General features: G+C 41.4%; 1 protein-coding gene across 1 annotated transcript in view; it reads left to right on the plus strand.

Moving 5' to 3' along the window:
• The window catches only part of c16orf71 (chromosome 16 open reading frame 71), a 78,178-nt gene that overhangs the window by 13,452 nt on the left and 46,596 nt on the right, over positions 1-18,130 (plus strand). The window contains exons 6-20 of the mRNA XM_002932457.5: positions 138-309; positions 702-869; positions 1,737-2,015; positions 2,469-2,616; positions 2,861-3,055; positions 3,139-3,291; positions 8,611-8,805; positions 9,967-10,077; positions 10,161-10,305; positions 10,411-10,726; positions 10,804-10,907; positions 11,168-11,322; positions 11,586-11,727; positions 13,798-13,929; positions 14,085-14,279. Coding sequence (XP_002932503.3) covers positions 138-309; positions 702-869; positions 1,737-2,015; positions 2,469-2,616; positions 2,861-3,055; positions 3,139-3,291; positions 8,611-8,805; positions 9,967-10,077; positions 10,161-10,305; positions 10,411-10,726; positions 10,804-10,907; positions 11,168-11,322; positions 11,586-11,727; positions 13,798-13,929; positions 14,085-14,279 — 2,610 coding nt within the window. The remainder of the gene's footprint in view (positions 1-137; positions 310-701; positions 870-1,736; positions 2,016-2,468; positions 2,617-2,860; positions 3,056-3,138; positions 3,292-8,610; positions 8,806-9,966; positions 10,078-10,160; positions 10,306-10,410; positions 10,727-10,803; positions 10,908-11,167; positions 11,323-11,585; positions 11,728-13,797; positions 13,930-14,084; positions 14,280-18,130) is intronic.

Consider the following 18,130-nt stretch of genomic DNA (forward strand, 5'->3'; position numbering starts at 1 on the left):
TATTATAAGTTTATGTTGCATTCAGTAACTAACTGCCCCGACTTAATAACAGCACAAGGATTACATTGTATTTGTTGGTCAAGAAATGGTCTTTATTATAATTGCCCAGTTTTCTGCCTATGTTATTTCTTGTACAGAAAGGAAAATGCCCCCTTTATTACTTTCCATGGAAGAGTCTACAGAGAGACGGCATCAATGTATAATGGAGCAGCTGGTGAAGTTTGCTGCTCAGCATTCGGAAGAGGTGTCCAGTGTTCCTCAACTACAAAGAAAGGATAAAGATGGCACTAACACAAAGAGTTCTTTTAGGTACTGAAAAAGAAGAGAAGTTTAGTTTTATGTGGAGCAAGAGACAATAAAGTAGAATGTACATGAATAATCACTGCTTCCTTTGCTAAAGGTGATGATCAAGTAGGCGCAGCAAGATAGAGTGGCTTTTGTCACTTTCCGATATATATAAGTGTCTGCTGGAAATAAAACCAAGACAGCTTTGCCTAGTGTTAAAGTAAACTTGCAAAAAGGAGTGTTAAACTGTATAATTTACAGGGTAAACGTACTGTCCTGTGGCTGTGTATGCGCAATGAAAGTAAACAATGGTTGTGGAGAATAATGTGTTCAAGTTTACAGATATTAGTTTTGTTTGAAAGGAATATCCACAAAAATATTTTACTTGCACTCATTCTAATTACTTTCCATTCCAGGCCACCTCCTAATCGGAAAGGGTCCTTGCAAGACAATGGGAAAGATCTACAGTCCTTACCCACCATCTATATAGATCTAAGAACAACCATTTCTAAGACAGGGTTAGATCAGGTGCCCGGAAATCCCACTCAAAGAAATAAACAGAAAGAAAAAAGGCGTCTTAACAAGTAAGTGAGGATTAGAATAGGGATAGGACACCTTCAGTACTGCAAATATGTATCTACAACTCCTACAAGAGTTGCCAGAAGGAACTAGGAGTTTTAGTTTAGAAACAGTGCTGAAGTTTGTCTGCCCCTGAAGTACAGGTTTATACAGGCAGCTTGTAAGTGACGTTTTTCTGCACACCACCGGCTTACCGTGTGATTGTAGTGTCTAGTCATACTGTCAGGGGAACTGACAGGGGAACTGTTATACCCCTGTAATGTAATAATAAAATAATTGACTGTGTGATGCAGATTGTAAACAAGTATATCCCCAAATCCTTGGCAGGATGACTGATACCCCATGTTATTTCATAGGAATGTGTAATAATTATTTAGGTAAGAGCAGGCATGTGAGTTTTTCTATAAGCATGACAGTACTGGAGAGATTATCCAAAGCCCATTTTTAATATTTGGATGCAGAAAGTATAAGGGTCTTGCTACATTGGCTCACTCAGTTTTTTAAGGCCTCTGCTAAGTCAGTGCAAACAATGCAAAGTGTTCTCTTATGTCCCTGATAGGACATATGAAATGCCTAACAAATAATCCAACGGTCATGATAATCTCTAAGAACCTATCAAATGAGGAACTGAGAAAAAAACAGGGTTGGAGGATACTTGTGAGCAGGGTACTAGCATGCATACACAGACCCTTCACTTACTTTCTACTTTGTGGATGAGTGGCAGATGCTTTGTACAAAATGGTTAGCAAGGATGTAATCGAGTTTCCTTACTGACATTGGAGGTAGTACTAGGATTTCAGGGATTATTTGTCCATGTTTAATTTCAAATAGCATGGCAGTCTTTATCATGACATGACAATATTATTTATCAGAGCAGACCACACAGGAAAAAGTTTGCTCCTGCAGAAACGCCACAACATTCAGAATGGCTCACTTTCTGATCCCAATATGCCAAACCCTGAGTCAGCCATTAAAGAAAGCACGGAATTGGGGACACCAACCCAGAGGAAACTAAGACTGAAGTCCAAGGCTGATATCAGCCCCAAGCGCCAGGAGGTGGAGGAGAGAGAAGAAAAAGACAGCAGAGAAGAGCCAGAGAAAGTGGAGGAAATTATCCAGTCGTTACCACCAAAAAGCCTTATCAACTCCAGGTAAGTAATGGACAAACCTGTAATGTGCTTTGAGGCTGAGGTATACAGAAATGCAGTTTATGTACCTTTGATACAAAAGGAACATATACTAAGGTACTGGCCAGGACTAGCAATCTGTAGTATAGCATTGTGGGCTTGATTTATCATAGTGGCAACAATAGCCCCTGTGATTCCCTGTATCTTCATTAGGAAACAGTGGACCCTGGTCCTAGTTGAAGGTCACACTTGACATCAGATTCAGACCTACTGTGCGGCTAATCTCTTGGAATGTTCGATGACCATCATGGATAGCTAAAAGACTTTCAGGAAATTAAGGAATTTTTAGTGAAAAGTCTTGCCAAAACAAAGCAGAAAAATGTAATTGATCAGTTTCACCACGTATATATCATTATTACTGAAAACTTGAAACTACCTGTACATCTGCATGCTTATCTGTACTCCCTTCCATGACAGAGCTGATGAGATTGCCCAGAGGGAGAAGCAAGAAAAGGAGAAGAAGGCTCGTCTCAGGATGCTGACACAGCTGGAAGGCCTCAAGCCAAGTAACACAGTAAATGGCCGTCAACCAATGGCTGAGGCAACACCCATACTGTTCCATCCGGTAAATATGGCCAGAGAGCAGTATAGCAATATGTTTTGCTGCATATAATTTATGTGAAAAAGCTGTGTAAGGCATTTGTTGTCAACCTGTGTTGCCTCTGTGGGGCCAGGTACAGTGGCAAGTACAGCATATAATGTGCCTCCTTAGTGTACATATTCTTCCTAGTTGTAGGGATACAATTGAATTCTTATTGTATATCAGAAAGCTGCAATTTACATGTTGCCCCTTTGACTGTTTCCAACAGGAAGCCTCATACAGTCCAAGTATCGGCACATTGCCAGACTTAGCTAGAAGTGGAGTAGAGACACTTCTTCTCACTATAAGTTTGTCCAGCTGTGGGCAAGTTTTCATTCCAGGACAGCATGGTGCACGCTCTCCTTATTCTTCTCTTTTTCTCGCCAACACCTTCCACTGCCTGCTGACTTGGCTTATCTCTTTGGTGAGTGTTACATAGTCTTTGCTTTGACTAAGTGTTTGGAATATATGAGCATTAGCTGAACATAAAATATCTTTTTGGCACAGGTGCCAGGCTTCAATACTCATGGTATGGGCAATGCCCCATTTCATGTACTCGGACTGCAGCAGGCTTGGCAGGAGGAAGGCCTGGCCTTATATGCCTGTTTATCTCCACGGGAAATGGCAACACAAAGCAGCCCTAAAATCCGGAAACATAAGGTAGATTGATGAACTTGCAAATGGGTTGTATAATGTTTTCCCCCTTAATTGCCCTCAGTGCCCTTCCTTTATGTATTTTCTCAGACACAATCTAGGCTTAAAGTGATACTGACACTAAAAAACTACTCTTCAAAAATATGAATGTACATTAAAAGTTACCTGTAGGCCATGTTGATGGCTTTTTGCTTATAGTTCTGCTTTTGTAATTAATTGTGACTTGAAGTCCATAAACCTGACTGTTTTGCCAACTTGACTGTCCCTTCTAAACCTATCAGTTATAGTTTCTAATGCTATGCGAATACTGCAGCACAAATATGGCAGCCCTCTCATCTGGGAATATGGGGGATCAGATAGGTAATGTAAAAGCATCAGGCAGACTTTTATAGCATATCTATAAATAGCATGCAAAGACAATGTTGTGATAGATGTAAAAAAGGGTAAATTTCTAGTAGCTCTTTAAAATCTTCATCCTGCTTTATATCAAAATAAATAGTAATTCACTGCTAATTCTTAAGGGAACTGAACCAGAAGAGTGTATTGGAGATGAAAAAATGGCATCTTCTGCCAAATGTTGCTATACATTTACATAGTTACATAGTTACATAGGGTTGAAAAAAGACCATTGTCCATCAAGTTCAACCCATCCGAGTAAACCCAGCACACAACCTATACTAACCAATCTATACACTCACATACATAAACTATATATATACAACCAGTAATACTAACTGTAGATATTAGTATCACAATAGCCTTGGATATTCTGCTTGTTCAAAAACTCATCCAGGCCCCTCTTAAAGGCATTAACAGAGTCTGCCATTACCACATCACTAGGAAGGGCATTCCACAGCCTCACTGCCCTCACCGTGAAAAACCACCTACGCTGCTTCAAATGGAAGCTCTGTTCCTCTAATCTATAGGGGTGACCTCTGGTGCGCTGATTGTTTTTATGGGAAAAAAGAACATCCCCCAACTGCCTATAATCCCCTCTAATGTACTTGTACAGAGTAATCATGTCCCCTCGCAAGCGCCTCTTTTCCAGAGAAAACAACCCCAACCTCGACAGTCTAACCTCATAGCTTAAATCTTCCATCCCCTTTACCAGTTTAGTTGCACGTCTCTGCACTCTCTCCAGCTCATTAATATCCTTCTTAAGGACTGGAGCCCAAAACTGCACTGCATACTCAAGGTGAGGCCTTACCAGGGACCTATAAAGCGGCAAAAATATGTTCTCATCCCTTGAGTCAATGCCCTTTTTTATACAAGACAGCACTTTATTTGCTGTAGTAGCCACAGAATGACACTGCCTGGAATTAGACAACTTGTGATCTACAAAAACCCCTAGATCCTTCTCCATTAAGGATGCCCCCAACACACTACCATTCAGTAGATAGTTTGCGTTTATATTATTCCTACCAAAGTGCATAACTTTGCACTTGTCAACATTGAACCTCATTTTCCAGTTTGCTGCCCAGTTTTCCAATTTTGTCAAATCGCTCTGCAAAGCGGCAGCATCCTGCATGGAACTTATAGTTTTGCACAATTTAGTGTCATCAGCAAAAATAGAAACAGTACTGTCTATGCCCACCTCCAGGTCATTAATAAACAAGTTAAAAAGCAAAGGACCAAGGACTGACCCCTGCGGTACTCCACTAACCACACTGGCCCAATTAGAAAATGTTCCATTTACCACCACTCTTTGTACTCTATCCTTCAGCCAGTTTTCTATCCAATTACAAATATTATGTTCTAGGCCAATATTCCTCAATTTGATCATTAACCTTCTGTGAGGTACTGTATCAAACGCTTTAGCAAAATCTAAGTAGATGACATCAACTGCCATTCCAGCATCAAGGTTCCTGCTCACCTCCTCATAAAAGGCAACTAAATTAGTCTGGCAAGATCTGTTACGCATAAAACCATGCTGGCACAAACTAATAGTATTGTGAACTGCAATGTATTCAACTATCCTATCCCTTATTACCCCTTCCAGAAGCTTTCCTACTACTGATGTCAGACTAACAGGCCTATAGTTTTCAGGCTGAGAACGAGATCCCTTTTTAAATAACGGCACCACATTAGCAATCCGCCAGTCTCTCGGCACCATGCCAAACCTCAACGAATCCTGAAAAATTATGTGAAGAGGCTTGGCAATCACAGCGCTCAGCTCATTTAATACCCTGGGATGAATCCCATCCGGTCCTGGACCTTTGTTTACCTTTACATGTTCAAGTCTCTTTTGAATTTCCTCCCGAGTGACCCATGCGCCAGTAGCTAAATTACTAGCACTGGGTATATTAAAAGGGAAGCCTTCATTATCTGGCTCCTCAGATGTATAGACAGATGAAAAATAAGAGTTCAAAATTTCAGCTTTTTCCCCGTTCTCATCAACCAACGTACCTCCCCGTGATAATAAAGTTCCCACCCCTTCTTGCTTCATTTTTTTACTATTCACATAATTAAAAAATAATTTTGGATTCTTTTTACTCCTAGCTGCAATATCCCTTTCCATCTCTATTTTAGCTTGCCTGATAGCTTTTTTGCATGCTTTATTTGCTTCCTTGTACCTGATGAAAGTTTCCGCTGTCCCAGCTAACTTGAATGCTTTAAAAGCACGTTTTTTATTACCAACCTCGACCTTAACTCTTTTATTCAGCCATAAGGGTTTTGCTTTGCGATGCCTCTCCTTGCTTACAAGGGGAATATACTGTTGTGTATACCTGCAAAGCAATGTTTTAAAGATGTTCCATTTTCCTTCTGTGTCTAACCCCATGAAAAGCCTTTCCCAGTTGACACATTGCAGAGATGCCCTTAAACTGGCAAAGTCTGCACGTCTAAAATTGAGCGTTTTAGTTACTCCCTTATAGAGCTGTCTCTGTAGCATTATCTCAAAGGAGACCATGTTGTGATCACTGTTCCCCAAATGCTCACCCACACAAATGTTAGAGATAAGTTCAGTATTATTAGATATTACCAGGTCCAAAATAGACTCATTCCGAGTAGGTTCTTGAACCACCTGAAATAAAAAGTTGTCATTTAGCATATTTACAAACCTACTAGCTTTTTCTGACTTAGCCACCCCATTACTCCAGTCAATGTCCGGATAATTAAAGTCCCCCATAATAACAACTTGACCCAATTTTGAAGCCTCCTCCATTTGCAAAAGTAGCTGGGCCTCATCCCCCTCATCTATACGGGGTGGTTTATAGCATACACCAATGATCATTTTCTTTGTGACCTTCAGCCCTACTGAAATTTCTACCCAAAGAGATTCAACGTTTTCATTGGTAATGTCTTTATTACATGGCTTTAAATCTGACTTTACATAAAGACAAACCCCTCCACCCTTTTTAATCCCTCTGTCCCTCCTAAAAAGCGTATACCCATTTAAATTCACTGCCCAGTCGCATTTTTCATCCCACCAGGTCTCAGTGATACCAATTAAGTCATAATTTTCAATACATGCAATAGCCTGCAGCTCCCCTATTTTTCCCGACAAGCTACGCGCATTAGCCAGCATGCAGCGGAGATTACTACTTCTTCCTCTACAGCTTACATTAGCTAAAGGACAGTTAGAGCTAAGGTGAAAATTAGTCTGTTTCCCTTGTAACAATGGAAGCTCCTTATCTGATAAACTATATGCCCCCCTCACTCCTCCCCCACAACCCTTTACTGGTCCCACTGCCCCATCTACACTAGCTCTCCCATAAGAATCTAGCTTACCAACCCCCCCCTTGTCTAGTTTAAACACTCCTCCAGCCTCTTAACCATTCTCTCCCCTAGCACAGTAGACCCCCTTCCATTGAGGTGCAATCCGTCAGGGCTGTATAGATTGTACCCCAAAGAAAAGTCAGCCCAGTGCTCTAGGAACCCAAACCCTTCCTTCCTACACCAAGACTTTAGCCACGCATTTAGCTCCCTAAGCTCCCGCTGTCTCCCTAAACTAGCACGCGGCACCGGCAAAATTTCCGAAAAAATTACATTGGAGGACCTTTGCTTAATTTTAGAGCCTAGATCCCTGAACTCACTCTTTAAGGTCCCCCACCTACCGTTCATTTTGTCGTTAGTACCGATATGTACCAAGACAGCCGGGTCATGCCCAGCCCCTCCCAATAATGTGTCGACCCGATCAACCACATGCCGAACCCTGGCACCAGGAAGACAGCAAACTGTCCGGTTGAAGCGATCCGCTCGACAGATTACCCTGTCCACTTTCCTAATGATCGAATCCCCTATAACCACCATCTGTTTAGGCCTAGCTCTGCTCTCCTCCCCACCACTACTAGAGAAACTGGTCTCCCGGCTGTTAGAGAGATCAGCCTCATCTAGAACCGCCAGTCCAGAGTTCACACTCCCATCTTCTTCACACAATCTGGCAAATCTGTTGGGATGCGCAAACCCTGGAGCAGCCTCCCTTTTTCTTTTCCCCACACTCGATTTTCTAACTGTCACCCAGCTTACTGCCCTATCATCCTTTCCTTGCTCCCCTCCCCCCATACTATCTGACCCCGCTAGTTCTTGTTCAGTTAGCAAGAGACTTCTTTCAAGATTGTCAATAGAACGCAGTGTTGCAACTTGTTCCTCTAGTGCTCTAACGCGAGCCTCTAAAGTGGCAACTCGCTCACATCCACAACAGAGGTATGCACTTTGGAACTGTTGTTCCACAACTGCATACATGCGGCAGGCTGTGCACTGTGTCATACCTTCAATGTTGCTGCCACTCATTCTCCCAGTTACAGAAACAGTTAAACAAAAATTGGTGAAAAAAGGCTATTAAATAAACAAAAAAAATTTTTTTTTTTTTTTTTTTTTTTACCTTGTTTTAACTCCCTTAGTTTGTAACTCCTGTGATTATAACTCCACTTATAGAGCCCCCACTTCAAGAGCAATCACTTATAGAACACCTACCACCAGAGCAAGCTCCACTGGAGTGCCAGTGGTTCTATTTCAACAGTCTGTTAAGGTGAACTAATCAAACCCCACCCCCTCAAACTGAGGGTAATTACAAAGGAATGTAACTCTGGCAAACCTGCTGTAAGCCTTATAGTTAACCAAACTTTGTAAATTGGCACCAAAAAGAGCAAATACTTTTGAAAAAATTTAAACCCAACAGTTAGAAAACACAGTGATTCTGAATAAAGTTAATAAAAAATACTTATCCCTTTTTTTTGTTGAATTGAAAAAGCAGTTGATTCAGTCAGCCACCAGCCTGTTAGTTTAGTAATACAATAAACTGCATACGAGATGCTAGCCTTGCTTGTGATTCAGTGAATGTTTGTTGTGTATAGCGGAAAATCTAAAATTAATTTTTCAACACAGGGTAAACAAGATTTACGAGGGACTTCCAGTTTCTACCAGCAGGTGTCTTTGTTTCTATCACACGACACCCTGCAGAGTGTTATCTGGTGGAATGAAGATTTGGCAGAGCGTTTGCACGGAAAGCTCTTTCCACTCCCACTTGAAGTGCCAGCTGTGCGACTAAGCAGTATTGCCACCCTGAATTCTGCACCAGAGGTAGGCTAGCACTGGAACTCACTGTATGACAAACAAAAAAGGATGTATCTGGAGATGGGGGACATAAAAGGATACTGTACTCAATTAGCAACCCACCCAGTTTTAATAGTTCTGTGTTGCTTTCTGTCATCTTTCAAGATGAAGAAACTGAGCTAAGGTTAATAGTGTAATATATTGGGGTCCCTTCTACAAAATACAACTAGAAAGGGATGTACTAATTAAATGTAATTAACGTTCAGTCTGGTAATGTGAATTTATTGCATAAAGCTTTTAACTTTTTCAAAGGAACAGTAACATCAAAGTGAAAGTGTTTTGAAGTTATATAATGTAATGTACCAGTACCCCTGCAAACTGGTGCGTTTGCTTCAGATACACTACTACAGGTATGGGATCCGTTATCCAGAAACCCGTTATCCAGAAAGCCTGTCTCCCATAGACTCCATTTTAATCAAATAATTTAGATTTTTAAAACTGGTTTCATTTTTCTCTGTAATAATAAAACAGTATCTTATATATGATCCCAACTAAGATACAAGTAATCCTTGTTGGATGCTAAACAGTTCTATTGGGTTTAATTCATGTTTTATTTTTTATTAGTAGACTTAAGGTATAGAGATCCAAATTACTGAAAAACCCTTTATCCGGAAACCCCTTGGTCCCGAGCATTCTGGATAATGGGTTCTATACCTGTCACACCAGCAGTTCTCAACCTGTGGGTCGGGACCCCTTTGGGGGTCAATGACCCTTTCACAGGGGTTGCCTAAGACCATCAGAAAACACATATTTCACACACACATATAATTTTATGGTTAGGGGGTCACCAAAACATGAGGAACTGTATTAAAGGGTTACGGCATTAGGAACGTTGAGAACCATTGTGTAATGCATACTGTGAGCTTTAAGAGAGAATACAGAGTGTGTGCTTGTCTGAAGCATACTTTTGCAGGAACATCGTAGGGTTTAGTGGTCCTTTAATACTGTAAATTGGAATTGTTGGAGACTACACACTGTAAGCATTTTGTGATGCCTTAATAGAATTTGGTAAGTTGGTATGTGATGGGTTTATCTGTTGTTTCCAGGAATTGCAGAGCACTGGGCAGTGTAAGAATTATTCCTGCATATGTAGTGTGGGAGACTATAAATATTACTTTGTGTTGGCAGGCAGTGGAAAAAGTTTTCTCTTCAGCTTGCGGGTTTTACTGGCAGACGCTGGAAACAGAGGAGAAGATCAATCTACCTGCATCTGATACTCCCACAGACAGTGAGACAGAGGTGAGTTGAGTCACCTGACTTCAGGATGCCATTTGCTATTTTTTGGTGCCATCTCTATGCTATAACTTTCCCTTTATTCAAAGGTGGTATCTGTAATAGTGTTTGAAAGGATGCTGAGAGACCCAGTCGCATTTCACCATGCTCTGCACATCATCTTAACTGAAGGACTGGATGTCTGTGGTGTAAGGCTACTCTATCCGCAGGCAAATGCTCTCCACTCATATATAGGTATTGCTTTGCTTTCACCTCTAAATTATACTTTTATGTTTGAGAAGGAATTTACCACAACATATTTATATCAACAATGTATATTTCCCTGTAACCTCTTTTTAGACAATGTTCCGTCATCTTACAATGGGGAAGATGGGCAGACGCTCCCAATATTAGCTTTGGCATTACGGGGAACACAAGCAGAACAAATCTGGGCTGAAATAGCTGGGCCCCTTGACCCACAGCTTGCCCGACTTACAGATCAGTACTCACTTAATGCAATTTATGGCTTCAAGAGGGGTGAACCCATAATACACTGGGCCCGAAAATCAGGGCGTCTCCTACAGGAACTCAGTCTCTGGTTTGGGGGTAGAATTCCTCCCAGTGGGACTGTCAATATTGGATTCCAGAATTCTTACAGTAGAAGCAATCAACCCAGGTAAAACCATCTCTTGATGTTAGAGATTTTTATATCATTATGCTGTATCATATTCTTAATATATCTTCCTGGCCTAGATCTGCCAGCTTCACATGTCAGAGCGCCTCAGAAAAAGAAATTACTGTGTTTCACAGTACAGATCGGTGCCGACCTCCTGCCTTGCTCACAGCCAGCACTCTGGGTAAGCTACAGAATCATGGTTCTTCTTTCTACACCCTACTTGTGGGTGCTTTCATAACCCCATTCAAGTAGAAAGACACATTTTGGGTTCAAACAGACAATATTTTAGTTGTTGTGAAACTAAATGTTTATGGCTAAATGCTTTTATTGGGAAATGTAAAGAAAGGCTGTGGAACTCTAGTAACCATATCAGCAAATCAGTTATTTGTATCAGTGATTGTTTCTATCCATACAGTATATGTGCCTATTCTCCCATTCTAGGGGATGTGTTTCTGGTTGTGTCCCCCGCTGTCCCTTCTGCAGCATATGGAGATGTTATAGACGTATGTCTGCATCGTGGATTTACTCTTCATGGTGTCCGTCGCCTGCGTCTGTCAGCTAAACGTGCTGCCATGCTGAGCATGTCGCCCACCCAGGTAGTGCTTGTTAGTGAAGCAGAATGAATCTTGGGAGCAGAAAGTAACACATTTTCATGCTGATGACAGCAAGAAGTTATAGATAGTACAGGTATTGCAGTATAAGGAATTATTATTATTATAGAAAACCAAGACTATAATATTGTTATAGAACACCAAGCAGAAAGTGCATGTTGTACATTTTAAAATGCATAAATATATAAAGCTTATTGCACTGTATGTTTCCATCCTGGCTTTTTGTAAGATATTCCCATCTCATTAAGGTATCAGTATTTTGCCCTAACCTGCCCCACTCCCAAACCGATGCTCAGCCACGCATGCAGCACCCACAGCCACGCTTGCACTGCTTCCTGCTACTTCTCAGGAAAGAGAATGCTGCACTCCACACCTCAGGACTCATCCAAGGTAATACAGACCATACATGACTGTGTTGCAAGGTTAAGGCACGCCCAAATGCATCACTGCCAAAACATCAAGTGTTTTACTTGTTGTGAGATGATTATTTTCTGCCTGTATTTGCAACAGTGCAGCAAGAGAAGGCCTTAATAGCATTCATTCTTTAGGGGACACAATGAAAGTAATCAGGATTAGGTGTAATAGATCATTTTGCATTATTTCTTAGTAAAATATGAGTGCATAGCTTCCTGTGTGCAAAGAACATATTTTTTTTACATTTGTTTTAATTCATGCGAGCTTCAGCTGCCATATTGCTTGCCTTGGGTGAGCCATTCTCTATATTACTCATCTGATCATTACCATCTGTAGGTTTGGGCTGTTCTTTTGAGGAATATGAATGCCTCTGCTGTCACACACAATATGGCAGATTGCAGGAATCTATTTAGACTGCACTATTTTTTTAACCAAGATTACTCTCTCATCCTTATGACAGTGAAAATCACTGTCTTTGCAAGTTTCCTAGTCTAGTCTGTCAGTGTCTCTCAACATCTTGGGCCCTACATACACTGGTAACATCACCAGACGTGACACAATGCGGCTGAAATCTGCCCCATTTTCGCAGTAACAGGAGGTTACCATTGAGGCAGATTTCAGATATATTGGCGAGTTCAGGAGTGGCATTAGCCTAAATGGTTGCTGTCCTGGACACATGCACGCTTAGGTTGCTCAGCTGACACTCTCATTTGATCTCAGAACTACTTTCTGGATAGTTTCTAAGGGGGCAGCTCCAGGCACTTGTCTGACTTGTGCATGCTCAAATGCATTCTGGGAAGAGAACTTATAATATCACCACTTACTGCAATTTGTTTGCAATATTCCGTGAATACGGTAAATACCAGGCCTAATGTGCTTTAGAGAGTAAAAATGGAAAGTATAACATTGTGCTATGAAGGTAGAAAGCTTTTAATGGGACAGAGTAGAAAATAGAATGCACTTATTTGTGTCTTTAATGCTTGTTCCAAAGCACGAGTCTGCCAATATGAAATATGTTTTCCTAATTGTCATTATATCTAAATATTAATGATATCTTTATTCCATTGGTTAATGCACTGGCCTTTCTAGAGCTGCTTCTGCGCTCTGCTCCCTGCACCGGAATAAAAATCCAGCACAAGGAAGAGCCCTACCCTGTACTTTCAGCCTGATTAGAACCCCATGCTACAAGCTCCATGCCCCAGTACTCTTCAGCGCAAGACTTGCCGGGGAATGCCAATTTTCCTACCACCTCCTGCCTCTCCTGCATGTATTACTGCCAAATTCATACAGATCCCTTGTTGTAATCCCTTATAAGCAGTTTTGATGCGATGCAAAGTCCCATGATTTTTGCACCTAGCCTCAATCTGTGCTGTAAATATGTCAATATGACAGTAACTTGTTGAATAAAAGGACCAGTCAGGGCCTATATACAGTATATATAATACACACTGAATAAACTATATGATTTATTTATGGGGAAAGGAATATGGGATACATCCTATGTATTTTTTTAAAGGAGACATAATGAGTGAAAATCAAGAATGTGCCAGTTCATTATACGCCTTTTAAATATAGACAGAATGTGCTGAGAAAAGTTGTGTTTCAGGTTGATTTATTAGAATTTTCCCCCAAAACCCTACTTGCCCCTCCAATCCATTCCACTTCCTGCTGCCCCCTTTCCCAGGCTGTACACAGGGCCCGGCAGCACTGAGCACACTGCGCTATAGGACAGGAACCAATCAGCAGTTAGGCTGACCTGATAGGGAACTGAAGCCTGTCTTTGTTTGAGTGACTGCATGGTTGTGATTGGCTATCTCCCTTCTATTGTGCTGCTGGCAGGGACCATTAGGACACACCCTACCCTCATGTGAAACACAGACAGGGACCAGGAAGACATACAGGGAGTTCCTATAAGCACCATATATTATTCATTATTGATATGTGATTGGAGGAGTTTTTAATTATGCTTTAAGTAGCACTAGTACTTCATTAATATGACCAGTGCTTGAATATACCTCCTTGCTGATCTCTCAATTTCTCCCACAGCACTGATGAATGTACTGGCTGAACAAGGTCTCTTGGGGGCCATTCATGCAAGATTCTCCTACATATGTGAAGTGGATCCATCCTTATGTTTTCATGTTGCACCTTACACTGACAACCTGCTGCAGGGCCTAGGTAACAAACTCAGTGCATATAATTCTGTCTATGCCACCTCCAGCTGCCAGTCCCTTTATACAATGTAATGTTGTCTTGAATGTACCTCTGTCTTTCCCCAAGAGTGCTTATAAGGGGCTGAATGGGAAGCATAACCAGCTGTGTTCCTCTGGCAGGTGGAAGTCTACATGCAGAGCCTGACCTTAGCACTGTCCCCTTGGGCATGATGTCCTTACGGCCCTTTGCCTCCGACCCTGAGGATGAACAAGTTGTTGTACTGACTATGAGCGGCAGACATACTTTAAGGAGGGCAGGGTACTTCTTGCGGAAAATCCTGAGACCAGTTGTGAAGACGCTAGCATCGAGCACAGGTATTAATATGACATTAGGTTGACTTGCTCCTCAGGTAGCCCTAACAATGTTATTTGGAGTATGAGATTGTTAAATACACTACAGTTTGTCAATTTAACTACATCTCTCCGTCTCCAAGATGATCTGTTTCACACAAATATATTAATTACATGTCTGTTAGGTCTCCCCCATGCTTTCCTGTGTCTCAAGGCCTCCTGTCCCTACTGTCACATCCAGGTGTAGTTCTCATCAGAAAGATACAGTCAGTTGAGATGTGAATGTCTGCTATCTTTCAAATATTTTTATACTTTACAATGAGTGAATATTAATTCACACGTGTAGCACCCTTACCCACCCTGTCTTTACAACAGCTTGTTGCAGAAAGCTAGAGAGCTACTCTTCTTAAGGAATCTGAACTGACATTGCTCCCTGTAGTTTTATAGCTCTGCAGAGGATGTTCTGATCTCTCAGGCTTCCCATAGCAGTTAAATGAAAGAAATGTCAACAGAGCATTCCAGCTGGGTAATTATTCACTTTACCATTGTTCTACTTAGGGCATGTGGTTAGGTAATCCCAGTTACCATTGTTAATCTGACCATGGAAACCAGTTAGTTTTAATTGGGGAAGGCAGAACGAATGAGCAGCAATCATAGCCAAGTAATTGTATAACGGTATCTACACCAGAGGAGAAAATGCAGTTCTGCTTCTTTCCGCTCCAACATCACTGTGCACTGACAGGCATGGTTAGTAATGAAACAGCCCAGTCCCTGAGAGCAGTGTGATGAAGTAAAGGTGGCCATAAATTGGCCAATTTCAGCTGCCAATATAGGTCTTTAGACTGATTTGACAGCTTATCTGCCTGTGTATGGGCACCAACAATGGGCCTCTATGATTGACATCTGGCCTAAAATCGTCCATATCTCAATCAGGCAGGTTTGATTTTTCTGTCGGATTGGGGACCACATCAGCTCACTGATGCGGCCCATGAACTGACTGCTCTTATGCCTGCCATTTTACAGTATACGGCCACCTTAAGGGCACCAGCAAGGTTTGGACTGGGATTCAAAATAGGCCCTGGCACTTCAGGTACACAGATGCCCCAACAGCCCCCACCAGCCCAATAAATAGTGACTGACTATGGCATCTTACAGCAGCCCCTCTGGCATTTGCCAGAATCCACAGATTGCCAGTCCAGGCCTAGCACCAGCCGGTGAATGAAGAAAATAATGTAGCAACTAAGAAAAGACAAAATGGTGGCTGCTTCCCTAGTAAGTGTCAAAAAGCAACCAGTGAAAACTCAGTGTTACATACACTGATTTTAAGTTTTCCCTCGTTTTATGCTGAACTTTGTGGTCCCACCAACATATAATGCATAATGTATTTTCCTGATTTTACATTTTTTTATACAATTTTTATGGTCTGCTGTTTTAGGGGTTCTACTGTACACCCTACAGGTTTATAAAGAACATGCAGCACTCAGCCCAAGACTGGCAATCTGTAGGTTCTGGCAAATACCAGAGGGGCTGCTGTAAGGTGCCTTAGACAGTCACTATTTATTGTGCTGCTGGGGGCTGTTTGGGCCCCTGTGTATTTGAAATTCCAGGGCCTATTTTGAATCCCAGTCCAGACTTGGCAGCACTTATTCGTTGGCATCTAAAAACAATGAAAGCCTAACTATATCTAGAAACTAGAACTATATATATTGTGATGTGGTGTTTCCACAGTCCACTGGGGGAGGGGGGGTAATAACTATAATGGTGTATCCAGCATCGTTTTTTTCAGTGCTGCTTTTCACATAAGAATGCCATGTCTAATAATGAAAGCGCATTGCCTGGAGGTGAGCTTCTGTTTTATATAGCTGTATTATTTTTAGCTCCATAACAGCACTTATTTCAGGAACAAAGGTCTAACCAACCTCTCTGTGAATGAACTAAAATAATTCTGAGGAAGTTTGAGAAGGTTCACCTGTTGCCTTGGCAACGCAGGCCTGTTATCTGCTTGTGGTTGCTACCTGGAGAGCTAGTCAAGTCTAATGAGGTGCTGCCCATCAGCTGCACAGGCTGGTATAAGGGGCTTTTTAAGGTTTACACGAAGCACTTATTGTGTTACATTCACTCCACTTTTTGTTTTCTTTCATTTGAAGAATGGCTTAGGCCTTAACTTGATACCGATATCACAAATACAGGTATGGGATCCATTATCCGGAAACCCGTTATCCAGAAAGCTCAGAATTACTGGAAGGCCATCCCCATTATAAGCAAATAATTCTAATTTTAAAGAAATTATTTCCTTTTTCTCTGTAATAATAAAACAGTACCTTGTACTTGATCCAAACTAAGATATAATTAGTCCTTATTGGAGGCAAAACAATCCTATTGGGTTTAATTAATGTTTAAATGATTTTTAGTAGACTTACGGAAAGATCCATTATCCGGAAAACCCCCAACCCCAAGCTTTTTTGATAAGAGGCCTCCTACCTGTACCTGTAGTTTTTTTTTGGGGGGGGGGGGGGAGGTCCTGCCATTCACAAAAAGCCATCTTAACTCTACTGCCTATAAGCAAGTGGTGAAAATAGAGCTCACCCCAGAGAGATTACACCCTATTTTCGCACCTACTTACTTGCTTTTTCTCGTCTGACTCTTTTCAGCTTTCAAATGGGGGTCACTGACCCCGGCAGCTCTGTGAGGCTACAATTTTAATGTTATGGTTACTTTTTATTGCTTATCGTTCTATTCAAGCAAGCCCTCACGTATTGATATTCCTATCTCTGTTTCAAATCACTGCCTAGTTGCTAGGTTAAATTGGACCCTAGCAGCCAGAAGGCTGCTGAAATACCAAACTGGAGAGCTGCTGAACAAAAAGCTAAATAATTAAAAAACTGCAAAAAATGAAGACTATTGGCAAATTGTATCAAAATAGCACTATCTCAGTCATTGTAAAAGTTAATTCAAAGGGGAAGAACCTTAAGCGTAAATCCAAATATCTAAACATGGAGATTCTGCCTGTAAATTCTAGACGTTTTGATTTCCTTATGTAATGTCCAAACCTAGTGGCAAATACTCCTAACTCCTAAAATCCCTGATATGAACTGAAAATGAATGTGTAGGGGCCTATAGGGTTAAAAACCCCTATAGCTTTAAAACCCTACACTTCCTTATTTCACTGTTAATGGCAGATACCCATGTATCTATGTTGCTATTAGCGTATTATGTTATTGGCTTATGTGCCTTATGACCACTTCCTGCAGACTGTAATATAGTGTTGAGCAGGGGGTGGATCTTCCTCTTTGGATGCATCTGTTGAACCAGGTGGATGTTCTACTGAGCCTGGGATCAACAAGGCCCCAGAAGTGTTCTTTAAGCCTTAGGCTTTGTACATGGGGTTTATTTTAATGGAGTGTAATAAAGTTTATATTTTTTAACTTTCTGCATTGATGCGGATTTATATTTGGTAGTTCCCCTCTTTGGCCACTAGAGGGTTTAATTTGCACCTATAATAGCTTGGATCTATGTTTACAACAATGACTATCCCATATTTTGGCTTTTGAAGTGAATTTCCAGAAGTGTTCTGCCCTAGACGGACCAGTACCGCTAGTGTAAGTCATGGAGCAGGGACCCCTGTAAATGAAGAATAGCAAGAGCAGGTTAGTTCTTGTTCTTTGTAGGAAAGTGAGATAGTCAGCCTTTGTTAGCAAGAGCAGCTTTCTTGGCTCCAACCAGGAGAACAGGGGGAGTAGTCTCATTTACAGGCTCTGCTTCCTTAGTGAAGGGACCACAGTAGCGACAGAGAATTCAGCCATAGTCTTCTCCCTGATTCAAGTCAGCTGTAGGGATCCGGACCACTTAAGGTGGAAACCCTCCATAGTGCTGCA

The sequence above is a fragment of the Xenopus tropicalis genome, chromosome 9, assembly GCF_000004195.4.
Source record: "Xenopus tropicalis strain Nigerian chromosome 9, UCB_Xtro_10.0, whole genome shotgun sequence".
NCBI classification, from domain to species: domain Eukaryota; kingdom Metazoa; phylum Chordata; class Amphibia; order Anura; family Pipidae; genus Xenopus; species Xenopus tropicalis.